Source organism: Balearica regulorum, chromosome 2, assembly GCF_011004875.1.
Source record: "Balearica regulorum gibbericeps isolate bBalReg1 chromosome 2, bBalReg1.pri, whole genome shotgun sequence".
Taxonomy (NCBI): Eukaryota; Metazoa; Chordata; class Aves; order Gruiformes; family Gruidae; genus Balearica; species Balearica regulorum.
In genome coordinates this window covers 110,299,038-110,315,033 of record NC_046185.1, presented here as the reverse complement: position 1 = coordinate 110,315,033, position 15,996 = coordinate 110,299,038, and the positions used below count along the sequence as shown (strand labels likewise).

General features: G+C 44.5%; 2 protein-coding genes across 3 annotated transcripts in view; one reads left to right on the top strand and one right to left on the bottom strand.

The window, feature by feature from the left end:
* SEC61G (SEC61 translocon subunit gamma) overlaps nucleotides 1-15,996 on the top strand; it is a 329,059-nt gene that overhangs the window by 40,799 nt on the left and 272,264 nt on the right. The gene's annotated exons all lie outside the window — the stretch shown is intronic.
* The window catches only part of EGFR (epidermal growth factor receptor), a 163,085-nt gene that overhangs the window by 30,463 nt on the left and 116,626 nt on the right, over nucleotides 1-15,996 (bottom strand). For both annotated transcript variants that reach the window (XM_075745293.1, XM_075745292.1), the window contains exons 2-13: nucleotides 15,480-15,631; nucleotides 13,419-13,605; nucleotides 12,570-12,704; nucleotides 10,715-10,783; nucleotides 7,745-7,863; nucleotides 6,298-6,439; nucleotides 5,313-5,429; nucleotides 4,189-4,315; nucleotides 4,018-4,091; nucleotides 2,756-2,846; nucleotides 1,830-2,029; nucleotides 657-789 (exon numbers count right to left, since the gene is read on the bottom strand). In XM_075745293.1, coding sequence (XP_075601408.1) covers nucleotides 657-789; nucleotides 1,830-2,029; nucleotides 2,756-2,846; nucleotides 4,018-4,091; nucleotides 4,189-4,315; nucleotides 5,313-5,429; nucleotides 6,298-6,439; nucleotides 7,745-7,863; nucleotides 10,715-10,783; nucleotides 12,570-12,704; nucleotides 13,419-13,605; nucleotides 15,480-15,631 — 1,546 coding nt within the window. The remainder of the gene's footprint in view (nucleotides 1-656; nucleotides 790-1,829; nucleotides 2,030-2,755; nucleotides 2,847-4,017; nucleotides 4,092-4,188; nucleotides 4,316-5,312; nucleotides 5,430-6,297; nucleotides 6,440-7,744; nucleotides 7,864-10,714; nucleotides 10,784-12,569; nucleotides 12,705-13,418; nucleotides 13,606-15,479; nucleotides 15,632-15,996) is intronic.

The window sequence follows — 15,996 nt, the reverse complement described above, 5'->3', positions numbered from 1 at the left end:
ATGCTTCCCACCTGCATCACCTTGTGAACTGACTGGAAAACTCAGCAGAGCCACAGTCCTGACACACCGGCAGCGATACATTTTCCTTGACTTGAGTGAAGCTGAAGCAGTAATTTTGCCTGAAATTGCTGGTCCCAGTGCTTTTTGGATGAAAGCTCATTCTCCCTTGACTGCAACTTTGCAGATTTGCATTTGAGCAAATCTAAGAGTCCCTTTGCAGTAAGGAAGCCTACGGAGCAGTGAAGCCCTGGCTCTGGTGATGACTGAGCTCCCGGTGACAGCAACTGGCTCCAGCTCTTGCCCGATGTGCTTGAGATGACAGGCATAGCTCAGATCTTCACAGGGAGCTTGAAGCTCCTTTATTTCTTAGGGGAAGGGAGTGTAAGGCTTAGCCGCCTTGGGTCTCCAGATAGTCCCCTTGTGGGCTTGAGGGGATGTTTTCATGTCAGTCACTGTAGCAGGAGCAAACTCCTAAGAAATGCTGAATGGGGAAGGAGAGCTACCTCAGCTCCCAGCTTTTCCCTCTTTTTAGGTACTGTGCTCGCACAACATCTGTGCAAAGCTGGTGAAATCCTTTCTTCCTAGCTACTACATGTTCTAAAACCCCAAACCCCCAAAATCACTGCCAAACCTCAAGCACTCCCCAGACACCTTACCCTTGCAGGATATTGCACTGTTTCACACACTCCTTCTGGCGATCGAAAAACCTGCAGGAGAAGCAGTGGAAGGGTCCGGGGCCCCAGCAGCCCACATCTGAGCACAGGGGGTCACAAACATGCCTGGCAGCAGCTGGGAGAAAAAGAGACAAAAAATAAAGGCTTGGATATCAAGGCAGGGGAGACAGCAAACACAGCACTGCAGGTGACTCCATCTTGACCAGCCAATTTCTCCAACACGTTCCAAAGCAGACGTGAATCGTCCTGGCAGTGTGGAAGAGGAATAAGCATGCTTCTTTAATTCTCAAAGCCTGAAATTAAGAGTGATTTCTGGCCTTTCGAAATAAAAACAAGTTCCTCTGTGACACCTTAACAGCTGTGTAATAGAGCTAAACCAGTACCAGGCTGAAAGAGTTGGGGTTGTTCAGCCTGGAGAAGAGAAGACTCTAGGGAGACCTAATTGTGGCCTTTTAATACTTAAAGGGGGTTTATAATGACTTTTTGCCAAGGCCTGTAGTGATAGGACAAGGGGCAATGGTTTTAAACTGAAAGAGGTTAGGTTTAGATTGGACAGAAGGAAGAAATTTTTTATGATGAGGGTGGTGAGGCACCGGTTGCCCAGAGAGGTTTTGGGTGCCCCATCCCTAGAAGTGTTCAAGACCAGGTTGGATGGGGCTTTGGGCAACCTGGTCTAGTGAAAGATTTCTCTACCCATGGCAGGGAGGTTGGACCGGGTAATCTTTGAAGGTCCCTTCCAATACAAACCATTCTATGATTGCATGATCAACTTCCAAAATACAACAAATTCATATTCTGCAAAGAGAAATAATTAGATTTTGGCCTGGGGACCACTGCAGTCAACAGCAGCATGGTTGAACAACCACTTTGATCTTGTCAAAAAAGTCCAATGTTTGGAATTAACTCCTGTGTCCTTCAACCTATGTGGGTTCACTATGCCCACAGTGGTGAAGCAGCTCCTTCCCATCTGCTGGACACCATGAAGTCCACATCCTCATTGGGAAAAAATCCCACTTTTCCCTCACTACCTTCATTAAAGCAGTATCACCGATAAATTTTGCAGCCAAGGAAACAGAGAGAAAAAAGCCTTGCTTGAATAACTCTTGCATTTTAGCACGAGCTTCCACAGAGGGCAGGAAGGCAGCATTGACTTACCACACTCATTTTTATTTCTGTTCTGTATAATCTTTGTTTTCTGGCTGTGAGTTGCAAACAGGCTGCGCCAGTCCATGGTGTCAGCGTAGCAGAGGTTCTTGTTCTTCATAATGGCAACATCTCCGTCACTTATTTCCTTGAGGGAGCGCAGCCCCAATGACTGTATTTTCAAGTTAACAACAGCGAGGGAATACTGGCCACTAAAATGGAGATGAGCAAAAAGAAAGAAACAGAAGAATTAGTAAGCAGGGCTTAACCCAGCACATTTTTCTTTTTGTTTTCAAACACGTGTTGCTGCGAACTCAATTTTCTTCAAGGAAGACATTGCTCAGCACTCTAAGCTTAACACCTGGTACATGACATACCTATCATAAAACAACTGCAATACTCGTATCTGGATTTGCATGGGAATTTTAAGATAAACAGGACATATGTGCACTGTCAAGTAAATGATGTGCAACAGTGGTTGTAGGCAGAGCAGCTATTATCTTGTGCTGGTCCACCAAGCCATCCTTCCTGTCGGGGTATGCCCAAGTTGGCATTGGATGCACTGCCAGTGTCCACACTGCTTGGCAGCCACGATCTCCATCCCTGACTGCTCAGCTACCTCAAATCACAAAGTGCTTCTGATCACATTGAACTTTCCCTGGACTGTGAAGAGTGCTCTCTGTCCTGCTTGCACTTCTGGGCTGGTGGGGGAGAGCCTGATCCTAGAGTAGGCTCAGGGCAGCCCTCCACATGCAGCACAGAGCTGAGGGTCTCATCCCCCCAAGACACATTATCTACTGCTACAAAGATGATGCTCAACTCCTCACAGGCTTTTTCCCATTTTGCACGTCTCACCGCTTGGTACCTTGGCACGCTCAGACAAATGCAGCTCTAAACAGAGTTTCTTTTGCAGTGACTCTGGCACATAATTTACTTACTGTTGCTTAGTTCTGCCTCGTATAATCTCCAGATTTTCGAAAGCATAGAGATCAGTAGCATTATCGGGCCAGGCCTGAATCAACAAAAATCCTGAAATGAAGAAAAGAAGATTAAAAAAGAAATAAAAAATAAAACCACAGTCAGTATTGGCAGCAGAACCTCCTCCTCAAGCTTCTCCTGTGCCAGGAGAAGGTGCTTGTGCTTTCCCTATGCTTATCTGAGAATCTCAAAGTGAAACATGACATTTTAGGGAGCAGGGAGATATTTTTAAACCCTGTTTCATAAACAGTTTACTTCTTAGCCCACCACAAGGGCTTAGGAGCGCAAGAGATGAGTATGTCAGTGAGCTGCACATCCTGCCACACCGAGCTGCCAGTGACGACGGCTCTTGCCAGAAGATACCCTGGCTGAGAGGCTGTGGGAGAAAGGCATCGCTCTGTCCCATTTGTGAGCTGCCCTCGGGGACAAGAAAAACTGAAAAGAAAGCAGAAACAGAGCAGAACAGGCAGCCGCTTGGAGTGGATTTGCTAAGGCAAGCAGATTTCCCTGCTCAGCTGAGGCTCTTGGGAGGAGGAGAAATTGCAAAATTGCAGGCTGCCATATGAAGCTCTGAGGTTAGTCATTACTACCCTGAAGGGAACCAGACAGGTAGAAGACAGAAAGAAAAGGGGAACTGGAGTCATGTCTGTGGACCCAGCTCTGATGTTACACTCCTTTTATAATGGGCTGAACAAAATTACTTTTAATTGATACTTGGTGCAGGACTTGGGTCCGCTGGCCATTTTGTGCTCACGGAGACACATTCACCCCAAGGAAGAGCTCTTCAGGCTGGAGAGGGTGTCTCTGCGAGGATGACGTAAGCCACTGAGCACGCTTCCCTAAGGAGCTGCTGAAAGGTTTTCCACAAATAGAAACATACTTGGCTTTTTTTAACATGAGTGGCACGCCTCTGCATCACCACATACTTCTTGGGTGGCTGAGGATCTCCTCTGCTTTTACTCTTCGCTAGGGCTGACAGTTCAGCAGAAGGGATAGTCTGGCCAAACCACACACCTTGGATGGGAGACCAGTAAGGATTATGTGGGCGTAGCGCTGGCGAGGTGCTGCTGACCACCTTTGTGAAGGGTGACCCCTGGTAGGTCAGAGACAGAAAGCATTTGCTTGCATTTCTCTTTGTGTGTTTAAAAAATTTCCCTCCTCTCCCTTTGTGTTTTTGGCAGTACCAATCAGAGAACATCTCGGCTTAAAACCCATTGCTGACCTGATATTTCTTTGACTGTTTTGAAGACATCCAACTTCTTGGGGTCCAAGGGTAGGGTCTTTGTGAAGGCATCGCTGAAAAACACAGAATTAGGAATTGGGAAAAGAATGACTCAGCCTGAATTTCTCCCTGGCCCTTTTTCTCCAGTCCTAAATGACCAGCAATGCTCACCCTAGAAATGCAACTGGGAGAATGCTGACGTCCCCATTGATCTTGGTACAATTTTTGAAGGAGTCAATGTTTGTTGCATTTATGGAGAGGATCCCTTTAAGTTCACCTATTCCAATGCCATTGCACACTGTTAAAAGAGAGATACAAGAGTCAGTGGGGAGAAGAGTGAAGCCCAATCACATGGAAAGGAGTAAACATGAAGATCATGGAATGGTTTGGGTTGGAAGGGATCTTAAAGATCACCTAGTTCCAACCCCCCCTGTCATGGGCAGGGACACCCTCCACTAGACCAGGTTGCCCAAAGCCCCATCTAACCTGGCCTTGAACACTTCCAGGAATGAGGCCTCCACAACTTCTCTGGGCAACCTGTTCCAGTGTCTCACCACCCTCACAATAAAGATTTTTTTCCTAATATCTAATCTAAATCAACCCTCCTTCAGCTTGAACCCATTACCCCTTGTCCTATCACTACATGCCTTTGCAAACAGTCCCTCACCATCTTTCCTGTAGGCCCCCTTCAGGTACTGGAAAGCTGCAATTAGGTCTCCCCGGAGCCTTCTCTTCTCCAAGCTCAACAACCCAAACTCTCTCAGCCTGTCCTATAGGAGAGGTGCTCCAGCCCTCTGATCAGCTTCGTGGCCCTTAGTCCAGAAAGCACTCCCATATCAAACCTACCACTGTAAGATGAGTTTCACAGATCTTTTGCCTACTTTTTCTTTTCAGAAAGCACCACAGGATAAATGTTTCCTGCTTGCCTAGCTGTGCAGCTCTTGTTCGAGCACCTCTGCACGCAGGCTCTGGCACATGCCCTACTCTCATTTTGTCCCAATTTCATTTTATTCCCCTTGATGAGATACTGGGAAGGACAAGTGAAGGAGAAAGCTGATGTGCAAGATACATGCACACGATGCAGAGTTTATCATCTACTCCACTTGTGGTGTATCCCAGCTAGAGTACATGCTCCACAGCCATGTTTGCTGATCAAACCACTTGTCAGATCCCCAAACTACCACTGGATATTTATATTGAATTTGCACTTAGTTAAGGTCACAACTCCATGTACTTTTACTAATAAGTTACCTACCATCTCAAAGTCTTACTGGTTTATTTCATGCTTTTTATACCTTTGCTGCATAGCCCATCACACTTTTTACACTTCCGAACACCGTTTTCTTCCACTTCATAAGTATCGGTATTGCAGGAGCGAACGCAGGAGCCGTGGTCTGTCACCACATAGTTGTCTGGAAAAAACAAGGATACAAAGGTCATCAAAATATGAGAGGCATGCACTGGGGGCTGCACAGGCACTTCAATACTAGAAAGAAAAAGGTTTTTTGAACTTTTGGCATACTTAGCAAAGTACAGGCATTAATTATTAATTCTCACAAACGTCCTTTGAAAGTAGATGGACATACAGTGCTATCACCATTTTACAGAGAGGGGAACAGTCACAGAAGGTTAAAACAACATTCCCAAAGTCAGGCTGTGCAGCAGTGCCATAACCGGGATCAATACGTGGCACTTCTGATCCCTCACCTTCACTCACTCTTCCAGGATAAGGGCCAGGCAGGGCAATGGCCAACCTCAGAAAGAGATACCAGTTCTGTACCCTCTCTTACTCTTAAGTCTTGATGGGTTAAGAAACCATGGACAATGAACAGCATGAAAGAAAAAGCAAGCATCTGTAGAGGAAGCAATTATCACAGGCCTTGAGAAGGAGTGTTTAAACCAATGACTTTCTACCAGTCCTAATTAAGAACCAGTAAAGAATTTATACTGCTTTGGTAATCCACAGGATTGATCCCATATGGCCGTTGTTTTGATGATTCTCATAAGATGTTTTTCTCCCCATCAACAGAAAAATCTTCAGAAGTCAAAATGTAATGGTTAAAAATCAGGGAAGGTGATGGATGCAGACACTTTGAAAGGGCTATCTTCTTTATCAGCTATTCTCTCCTTTTTGTCACCTGTTCTTGGTTCGCACAGAAGCTGAGGAGAACAAGAAAGTGCTCTTGCACTTGGCCATAACGCAGAGGGATGACACAAGTCCTTTCCCACCTTTCTCCAACCCCCCACCTCCTCTGCGGCTGCAACCTGAAGTGAACTTACGTGGACATTCCCTCACACAAGTGGCTCCAAAGCTGTATTTTCCATCGGGGTTGACATCCATCTGATACGTGGTGGGATTATACAGGACCAATGGGGGACACGTGTCCTTACAGGTAGCATCATCCCGAAACTTGCGGCATGCCTGTCGTTGAACAACAACACCCATTAAACTACCTTCACCTTAAAAAGCAACAATGGTTTTACATTAGCTCTTTAATAACACTCTGATGGGCTCATTTGTTCTCTGCTTAGCTCTAATGGAAACCCCAAGCACCTACAGGGATGGTCCCTTGTGTTTTGAAGGTGAAAGGTTGCTTCCTGTTGGGCAATCGAGTTTAATATTTGGGAAAAAAGAGAGAACATGAGGTTTTCTTCTTCTGAACAAGAAACCTTGGCACTCTGGTGGAGAGCTGCTGGGATTCACGTGGGAACAGGAGCAAATCTGCATGCCTTAGACAGAAGAATTTTCCCTACAAGCAGTACCCAGATCAAGACAAACGGTACTTTTCTTGGCTGCTTTTTAATAACCTAAATCAAATCAAGTCCTTTCCTGCCGATTACTGACTTTTCTGGCTAAATATGAAACTGAATCCATTATAGTTGGCTGCAGGTAATTAACAATTTAGCAGGCATTTATGAAGTACAAGTTGGTTCTTCCAACCTAATTCTGCATTAAATTAATAATCACTCTCTTTTTCTCTTTTTTCTTCCCTGACTTTTCAGATGAGAGACAATAACTGTCTTCTCTATGAGCCAGTAAGGATATCATAGCCATATACTTTAAAGGAACCAGGAATACAGATAAGAATAACAAAACCCAGACCCGATGGTTTCTGTGGCAATTACTCAAGTGTCACTTAATTCAGAATGAAATGTAGTGCAAACATGGGGAAAAGTTAAAAACACAGCACACACCAACTCCCTGAAACTCTTGTGGAAAAGCAATGGGATTTTTTTTTTTCCCTAAAAAAAGCTCCATTTGCTCCTTCTCTGTCCACTCCCCTGGGTGCCCCAAATACAGTGCTTTTGCAGCAAGAGAAAACCAGAAAGTGAAACCTTGCCTTTGTGTCTGAAATTCAATAAAACGCAAAAAGAGTGAAGATCCATTGTATTTGATTCGCCTTACAAGATCTTGGTTTGGTAAACTAAGATTATTACTGACTAGTGTTAAGGAGCACATGGCGAAGCACTGCACCGTGGTGGCATCTGAGGACCTGGGACCTGTCTATGTGGGGAAGTCACCCTACAGCAAACACTTAGCGCTGTGAAGTTCATGTCCTCCTCCCTCCCACCAACCACCCGTGCAGGGAAGCCCCAGGGCACCTTCCAGGTCAACATCTCTCAGAGGCCTTCTCAGATGAAAGAAGGCTAGAGGACATGCAGCTGAAAGCCTGCCTTGCTGTGCCCAGGGATTTAAGCAATTATGGTGGTGGTGTAACATCATTACCAGGCAGTCGCTCTCCCGAGGCCCTGTGCACCCCGCAGCACACTGGTTGTGGCAGCAGTCGCTGGGCACCTTTCCCCTGCACCGGCCAGAGCACTGCTGGGCACAGATGACTTTCGTTACTGGAAGACACAAGAAAACAGGAAAAACATCAGGAATGAAGAACATTTAAGCTGTACATGCTGCAATGAGATCAAGAAATATGGAGAAAAGGATCTATCAGGATCTGTGCTGGATTTTCCCCATGGGATGCGTATTCTGTCCTCATATAAGGCCAAAGCTTGGGAGGGGTGAGAGCTGGTGGGGGTGGTGGTGAGAAGGGGTTCTGTTCAGCCCATAATTATCTTGGCGCTTGTGAGGTGCTAAGGGTCCCAGCCAGCAAACCATGTGCTGCTTAGAAAGAGCATCCAGGTCCCTGTGGCATCAATGCCTAAACAAAAAAAAAGCCTCCACGGAGTCATTGCATCTTACAGCTGGGCAACAGAGCAAGATCTGGCTCCATTTTGTTCAAAAAATCTGCTGTTACTGGTGCTAGCTTTGGGAAAAACAACATGACAGGAGAACTGCCAGGACTCTGTACTATAACAGGAAACCGTATATCGTTGGTGTGGTGTTAGGATCCCTTTAATGCGCTAAAAATATTTCTGAAATTTGCAGGGAGTGGGGAGACCCACTCAGCAAACTGATTTCATACACATATTGTATTATTTTTTCTTCAGACTTCAATTCCTTGGCCAAATTTTATCTTCATTACTCAACTCCCATAGGGTTTGCACCAGTGCAGCAACCCAGTGGAAGAACTGGCCCTGAAGCAGAGAAGCAAAAACTGCCTGCCACATTTTATTGAGAATCGAGAAATTGTCCCCATTTGAATATCAAAGCAGAGAAAACAATAATCAGAACAATTAAAAAAAAACCCAGAAATTAATGGATAGCATGTGTTTGTACAAGAGATGCAAAATGGGATTGTTTGTTCTCTACAAAAAAATTACTGATCCATAGACGCTGGCATTAGAGGTCAGAGAAACCTGATGGCTAATCCATTGCATTGCAGCACCCTGAGCAACAGGGTGCAAACACCCTTATCAACTTCACAGTTGGCAGAAATGAGTTACAATATCATCAGGAATTCCTGTAAGTCCAAAACAGATGGTTGTTAATTAACAGAAAATTATTGGAAAATGTAGCCCACTACAGGGTATGTAACAGTGATTTTTTTAAAATCATATTTCCTATCTTTTTCCGTTACACACTTTTGTATCCAAATTGTATTATTTCATTTTTCTTGTAGGCCTGTAAGCAAGATATATTTTCAAGGAAACAGATTATTTCCACAGAATGCATTAGCTTCTCTGATAGCAACTCCTCCGTTCAACTAGAAACAGAGGAATAAAAGGCACATTGTTCTACACGAACAGCATTTTGATATAATTTTTTTCCTAAGCATCAGCAGGGGAGTAAAACAGCCATCACTTTGATAGCTATTGACTAGAGCTTCCTGCTGGAAACATATATCATGGCAAATGTTTATATTTCGTACAGAATATCTCACATTCATTGAAGGAGAAAGATACGTATCACCCCAAACTTTTCCACATATGGAAATAAGGGATACATTTTCAGTTGGACAGATTCTCAAATGTCTCAAGAGGAGAGCCAGAGCTTGCAAACGGTTTCATTTTATGCACTCCTAGTCATCCTCCTGAAGCCAGCAAGAGTCTGTAAATGCTGGAAGCTTGCAGAGCTGAGACCTGAGGTTTCGCAGCTGTGCGGTCTCAGCTGCTGGGACCGACCTGGGAAGGGCTCTGTGCGCGCAGCCACTGTCCACCTCAAGAGCAGTTCAAGCTATGAGCCAAACTGTAAAGCTGGCTGAAAAAAACCCCTAAAGCTTATACTAAATGAAGAGAGAGAAGCTGTATGTTCCTTTTTCCTAAGTTCTAGAAGCTGTACAGGTTTAGGTGATTATTTGCAATGGAAAACCGAAGATAGGATGTTGCTTTCATTTGCATTATGTCTAGATCAGCAGTCTTTCCACTGAACTTTACACAAAACCGGCACGACAGAAGAGTCAGAAACAGCGCATTTCCCTACTTATTACAGAAAAAGGAAATAATGAAGTATCAAAACAAGTTAAGATGGGCTTCATCCTCAGCCTTTGTTTTAGGAGAAATAAAGCCTTGCAAAATCTCAAGCACTTCTAAATGGATGTTTCTGTTCCTCTCTTAACATCAGGCAAACATCCTACCTGCAAAATTTTACAGTAAAGCACAGGCAACCAAACTGAACAACCTCACAAAGCCAAATATCAAATTAAAAAATGGCTATGCATTTTCTGAGAGCCTTCCAAAGGTCCTCTGAGTACCCACATGAAGGTGACATCTTTTGTGTTTACAAAGAAACCTACGGGGATTCCAAAAAGATGAATTAAAGCCAGCAAAAATTAGGTTATGCTGTTGCTTCTAAGTAGAAATTAATCCAAAGTATTGTTAACTGGCCTGCAGAATGGCTCTGCGGGAAACAGCAGGAAGGCAAACAATTCACCATGCACCTACTGCGTTCTCTCTTATATGGTAAAATAACCTAAAGAATAAATGTTCCCAAGTGCAGATGGGAGAAAGTTGTGGGCGATAGACAAAATGCAGGAGACAGCTGTGGTCTTTTCCCTCTGGGAGAATAGCACCTCTGCAGGGAAACCCAGACCCAAGTCAAACCCCCTCCAGGTTCCCCCTCAAAACTGGAGCTACTCGAGGGGAGTAGGCACAGCTGTCCTCCCCACAACTGCACTTCTGCAGAGCGGGAAGCAAGTCATATCCCTCTGTGGTGTGCTTCAAGGAGCCCCAGTGTAGTGGGATGCAGAGAAGAACAAGTGTGAAACACGCCACTAATTTGTCCTTGAAAGGTCAGTTTTTTGGTAGATAGAAATTTAGTATGTTAGCGCACACAAGATATTTCTTAATTAATCTTCAGGCTTACATGTCTGGCAGTTCTGTTCGCCAGGGCCCCAGCAGTAGTCTTCTGTGCAGTTCGGATGGCATTTGGGACCTAAAACATGAGAGCAGAGTATTATATTCTATAAACATGTACAACAACAACATTACGTGAGTCACAGAAAACAAAGACTCGAGCTTTCCTTCTCGATAAATCATGGGAGGAAGCACCTATATACCAGTGCTCAAAAATGTTGAGAGCTGGACCTTCAGTCCTTATGCTTCGTTCATTTCTGGTTTCCTATGTGCAGTTCTCCACACCTTTGAGCGGGAGAATGCAACACCCAGCCAGCCTAACTTACGAAAGAGGTATATCTTTCCCAGGAACAGGAATCACAACCACTGCCCAGCTGGCCCTTCTGCCGGAGTTTGCACGCAACGGCAAGTCACCGCTGGCTTGCGGTCGGGCATGTGCCAGCTGCTCACTACAGGCCACATGTAAATCAATGTTTCTGAACAATGCAGTTCTAAAAAGAAAACAAACCCAACTGGATTCACAGGCAACTGCCAGCTATCCCAACCACAAAGTAATTTGACTTGTCTGCTTCGTACCCTCCTCCAGCCCTCTGCCAAAAATACTCCTCGGTGTAGGACTACACAGCAGATGGACAATCGATGGAAAGGCAGCAGGATGGACAGACACCCTGCCTGACCTTCAAGGTTCAGTGCCAGGCTCTTTCCCATTCCTCTCTCCTCACTCTTTTCTTTCTTTTTCTTTCTCTTAATGACAAGCAAAGTCTCAGAGAAAAAAATTATATTAGACTACAGGACTGTTACTAAAACCATAAAGGGCTGTCTAAGCAGATTAATCTGGAACTCACTACATTTAAGAGACATTTCCTACTAGAGTGATTCTTCCTGCTAACAACACGTGATTCTCCCTCCCCCCCCCACTGCCCATCAAATAGCTGAACTAATGCCAATATTTGTCCAAGAGTTGATTGAGTTGGTGCGGGACCAAAGAACTATTTTTTCTTCTTTCTTCTTTTTTTTTTTTTAAGTTGAAATGTTAAAGGTTAACATTTCTCTGTGTTTAGAGCCAAACTCCTGTGCTGACTTGTATAGTTCGCAGCTCCTTGATTACGCTACGGCTCCGCAGAAAAATATGTCAACACAGAAGATGGCTATTAGGTCTCAGGCAATTACGCAACTGGAAGAAGATAAAGAAAATATGTTTTCTCACCAATTTATAGTGCCAGAAATTAAATGCTCAGAAATGAAAATAAACTCTCCTTTCCGTGAAATGACTGGGGATTTTGCAAGGGACTCATAAGGCTGAAGGATTAGCTTGAGCCTGCTCTAAGCATATGCTACACAAACTTTTAAATATACGCTCATCTCCCTGCTGATCTAAAGCATCAGATCTACCTGCCTGTTTATCATGAATTTTGCAAGGATGATCCGTACAGCCTAAACCACTGGATTTACAGCACTCAACTTGGGCCTTAGCGCTAAAAAGGCTTCAAGTCCCACAGTAACTCCATGAAGGTGCTCATATGGGTCTTCTAGAACAGAGCCTTATATTGTAAACAGAAGATTGCTGGAAAGCAAATGAGTGCACGTTATTCTGAGCTGTCTTTGAAGAACACATATGTAGGGTACTGTCTGAAACCAAGAGAAGCTTTCCCAACAACTTGGCTGAGCTATGAGTTAAGGACTTAACCACCATGAAAAATTACATCTTAGGCCAGTGGTGATGAATGGACTTCCGTTGGAACAGGGCTCGGTGGCCCTGCATGCAGGAATTGGTGGATCCAAAGCCCACTGCATGAAAGATGGGAAGTTTGTTCTTCTCTCTGAAATGAGGGAGTGCATAGTATTTTTGGTAAGTTAATACTCACAAGAAGACAGGTTGCTTGCAAATTCAAGCACCGTGAGAGGCTTCTTGCTCGTGTCAATGATGTCATTCCAGAGAACAGTGTCCATGTTGCACAGTTTGGGGTTGTTGCTGATTTTAACACCTCCATTGAGAATTTCTGCCACGGAAAGAAAAAAATTGGTAAGTGAAGCAAACTGCCTAAGTCTTCTGTCTCTGATCTAAAGAAAGGAAAACGAAACATATATTTTTTCGCCTCAGTCACACTATGCCGACAGAAAAGGACAATCTGCATGGCACTGGCACACTTGATGGTACAACTGAAACCAGGCTCAGACTGACAGGTTCTGGAGGGTCAGCTGCTGTTGGGTGCCACTAAGATGCCACTACATGTGGCTTTCTGCCTGGTGCCACCTCCAGAGGCCACTGCGCTCAGCAGAAATGGCACTGCTGGTGTACACAGCCAGAGACCATCAGGTAGAGACCGTGTAAGACCCTAACTCACATACCACCAGCTCCCACTGGAATTTAACAGAAAATACTGACGTGTATGTGCTGGAATCAAATAATGCAAAATAACAAGTGGATACTTCTTTGCTATTTTGGGAGACACAAATATATCTCAGCACCCTGATGATGCTTTGGATTTTTTGTTTTTGCAATGGGAAATCACGAACTTTCTTCATCTTTTGAAGAAGGCCAGCTAGCAGGAAAGCAATTAGGAAACTGGGAAACTACATTCAGATCCTTGTTTTTAAAGCAGGATTTGATGGCATGTGACTCTGAGAGAAGATCTTCAATCGGATCTTGATACCAATAACCTAACAGTTGAAGTTTGCTTTACAGGTGCCTCCACCTCTTGCTCTCGTCTCACCTGACAACCGTTTCATTGGCAGCTCTCGGAGTCCCTGGGTTTTATTCATGTGGTAATTGGATAAAACTGCCAGGGCGTAAGAGTTGTCATACAGCACATTGCCTCGGATGATCTGGAGGTTTTCTAGGGGAATGACATCCACCATGTTAAGCGCGATGAGCACGTAGCCTGCAACCTCCTGTATTGTCTGAGAGAGCAACAAAAGAAACAAGGTGCTTAATCCATAGCACTCTTCTACTCTTAACAGAGTTGCTTCCCTCCTCCCACCCCTATAATCCACCATCTTTCAATTTTAAGGAACGATAAACCACTTAAGCTCATTAAAAAATAAATAAATCTGAGAACAAGAAGGGACTATGTGAAAAACTTTGCTGTCTAAGCAGGTATAAACTGACCCTTAGAGCAGCTACCAGGGGGTCATTCCAAAGGTCCAGCTTGCCCCTGTTCTGTCCCCAAGCATGGGCAAGTGAGGCTGCCTAGGGGATGCAGGAGAACAGGGCAAGCATGTATGATATGGCAACCAAGTGTGATGCTTCCCCTGAATACTTGCCCAGCTTCCAACCATTGGTAGCACAGAGATGGCACCTGATTGAGGCTTTTACACTCTCTCTTCTGTGCCCATTCCCTTGCGGATCCTTCAATGCTCAGCAGAAGGGAAGATGAGATAACCTTCTCCCTCTTAAGTAATGAATAGTTACAGGATGAAAAGACAAGTGAGGCACTGTTCCTGCATGTAGGTTAATACCTGCCTTGTACTGTGAAATGCGTGCATTTCTATCATCTCCTACAAAAATCACCATAAATGAAAAACTCTCAGGCTACCACTGAGGATATTTTCCTATTCTATCAAGACTACCAGTGAGTTTTCAAGAGATCTGTTATGTTCCTGGGAAGACTGAGCTCCGTGGTCAAGTTGTACTTGGGAAAGAAAAATGGCAATTCCATCATATTTGTAACCTATATGTCTGAACCATCTCTTTTCTGATGTTCTTGCTTGTTACTCTAATGAAATGGGGTTCTCCCCTTCTTTGTTTCCTGAGAAGAAAAACTCACACAAAGAGATTACTCCTCTCAACCCAGAGGACTGACTTGTTTATTCAAAGCTACCATACAAGAGCTTTTGATATCAGATGTACACTTATCATGTCAAAAAAACTTCTTTCTCTCCTGCCTCTTTTCTTGAAAACCTCCTAATCTGATAACCAGGCATGCGAAAAGCAATGCATCTAAAACATCTTTAAAAAAGACCCCAACCTACAGTGCAATGCTATTGCCACTGGCAGTAGCCTGGCAGGAAAGGAGCAGAGCTGTACCCCTTGCTCAGTCTCTGCTGGAGGAGAACCTGGAGGTTCCCATGGCAGACAGTGCTTCTCCCCACTCCACAGCTGCATTTTAACATCCATCCCCTGTTTGTTCCCCTCTCAGCTTGCCATTGTCATTCATTCACAAAACAAATGTGTGCACAAAACAAACGTTGAGATGGGAGTAGCCCATGTGCCAACTGCAGAGGATTATCTTGAAGATCACTCAAAGTTTCCACATGGGAAGTTATTGCACAGGACCTGCCTGTCTGCTCGGAATGCGGGAGCTGCAGGCTGGAGAGGCACTCACCACCACGGCAGGGGAAGGGGCCACAGCTTGGAGGGCAGGGTAAGGGCCTCCATACTTCAAAATCTGCCACCAGTGGGTTGCCACTCACTTAGCACTTTGCTTTGGCAACAGCACCACAAAGCCTTTTGCCCTCTGAGGAGCGAGGCAATGGGTAGGGATGTAGTAATATTTATAAATAAGAAGAAACCCATCTACATGGCAGCCAGCACAGGTTGGCAGGTGCTTAAAAACCTATTTCTGGAAGTACCTGATTTGGTATACTACTATACCCTACGGTTGAGCATATCCTGCAGCCTACATGTATGCCGAGACTGATCTGCGACTTCTCTGGCATTAGCTAGCTATGTTTTTGGATCACCACAGAATTTTATAGGTAGCTGACCCTTTGCACTTAAAAAATGCAGTAAGATTGCTTTAGCAGGGAAGGCCACATTGGCCAAGAACGCTAACCTTCAGGAAAGAGAGATCACGATTGTGCTCCACATATGTAATCTCCAGGTTGCTGAGTACCACCTCGCAGTTGTTGTACATCCTCTGCAGGCTGGTGAAATGGTCTTCTACATGTCCCAGTTGGGTCAGCTTGTTATTTGTCCCTTGACAAACTGTGGAGGAAAGAAGAAAGATCCATGAAGGAAAGCAAGAATAAGTACAGGGTAAAGACTTGTTGCCCACCTAACTTTACAAGCACCACACTAAGTGAAGCATCAGCACAGATTCATAAGAAACAAGAATGTTATCTTGCATGACCCTAATGGCAATAGAACAGGGATCATGCGACATTTCCCAGGCCCAGAGATGTACCTGAATTAAGGGCTGGAATAACCCTCCATCACTTTCTGTTATATTAAAAAAACTCCAATATGAGACTTTTGCACATAAGTAGCACTAAGTTTTCTGTTTCACAAACATAACTCAATTCCTGAGGAGAGGGCATTGATATAGTGCCATCAAACACTACTGTAAGTGT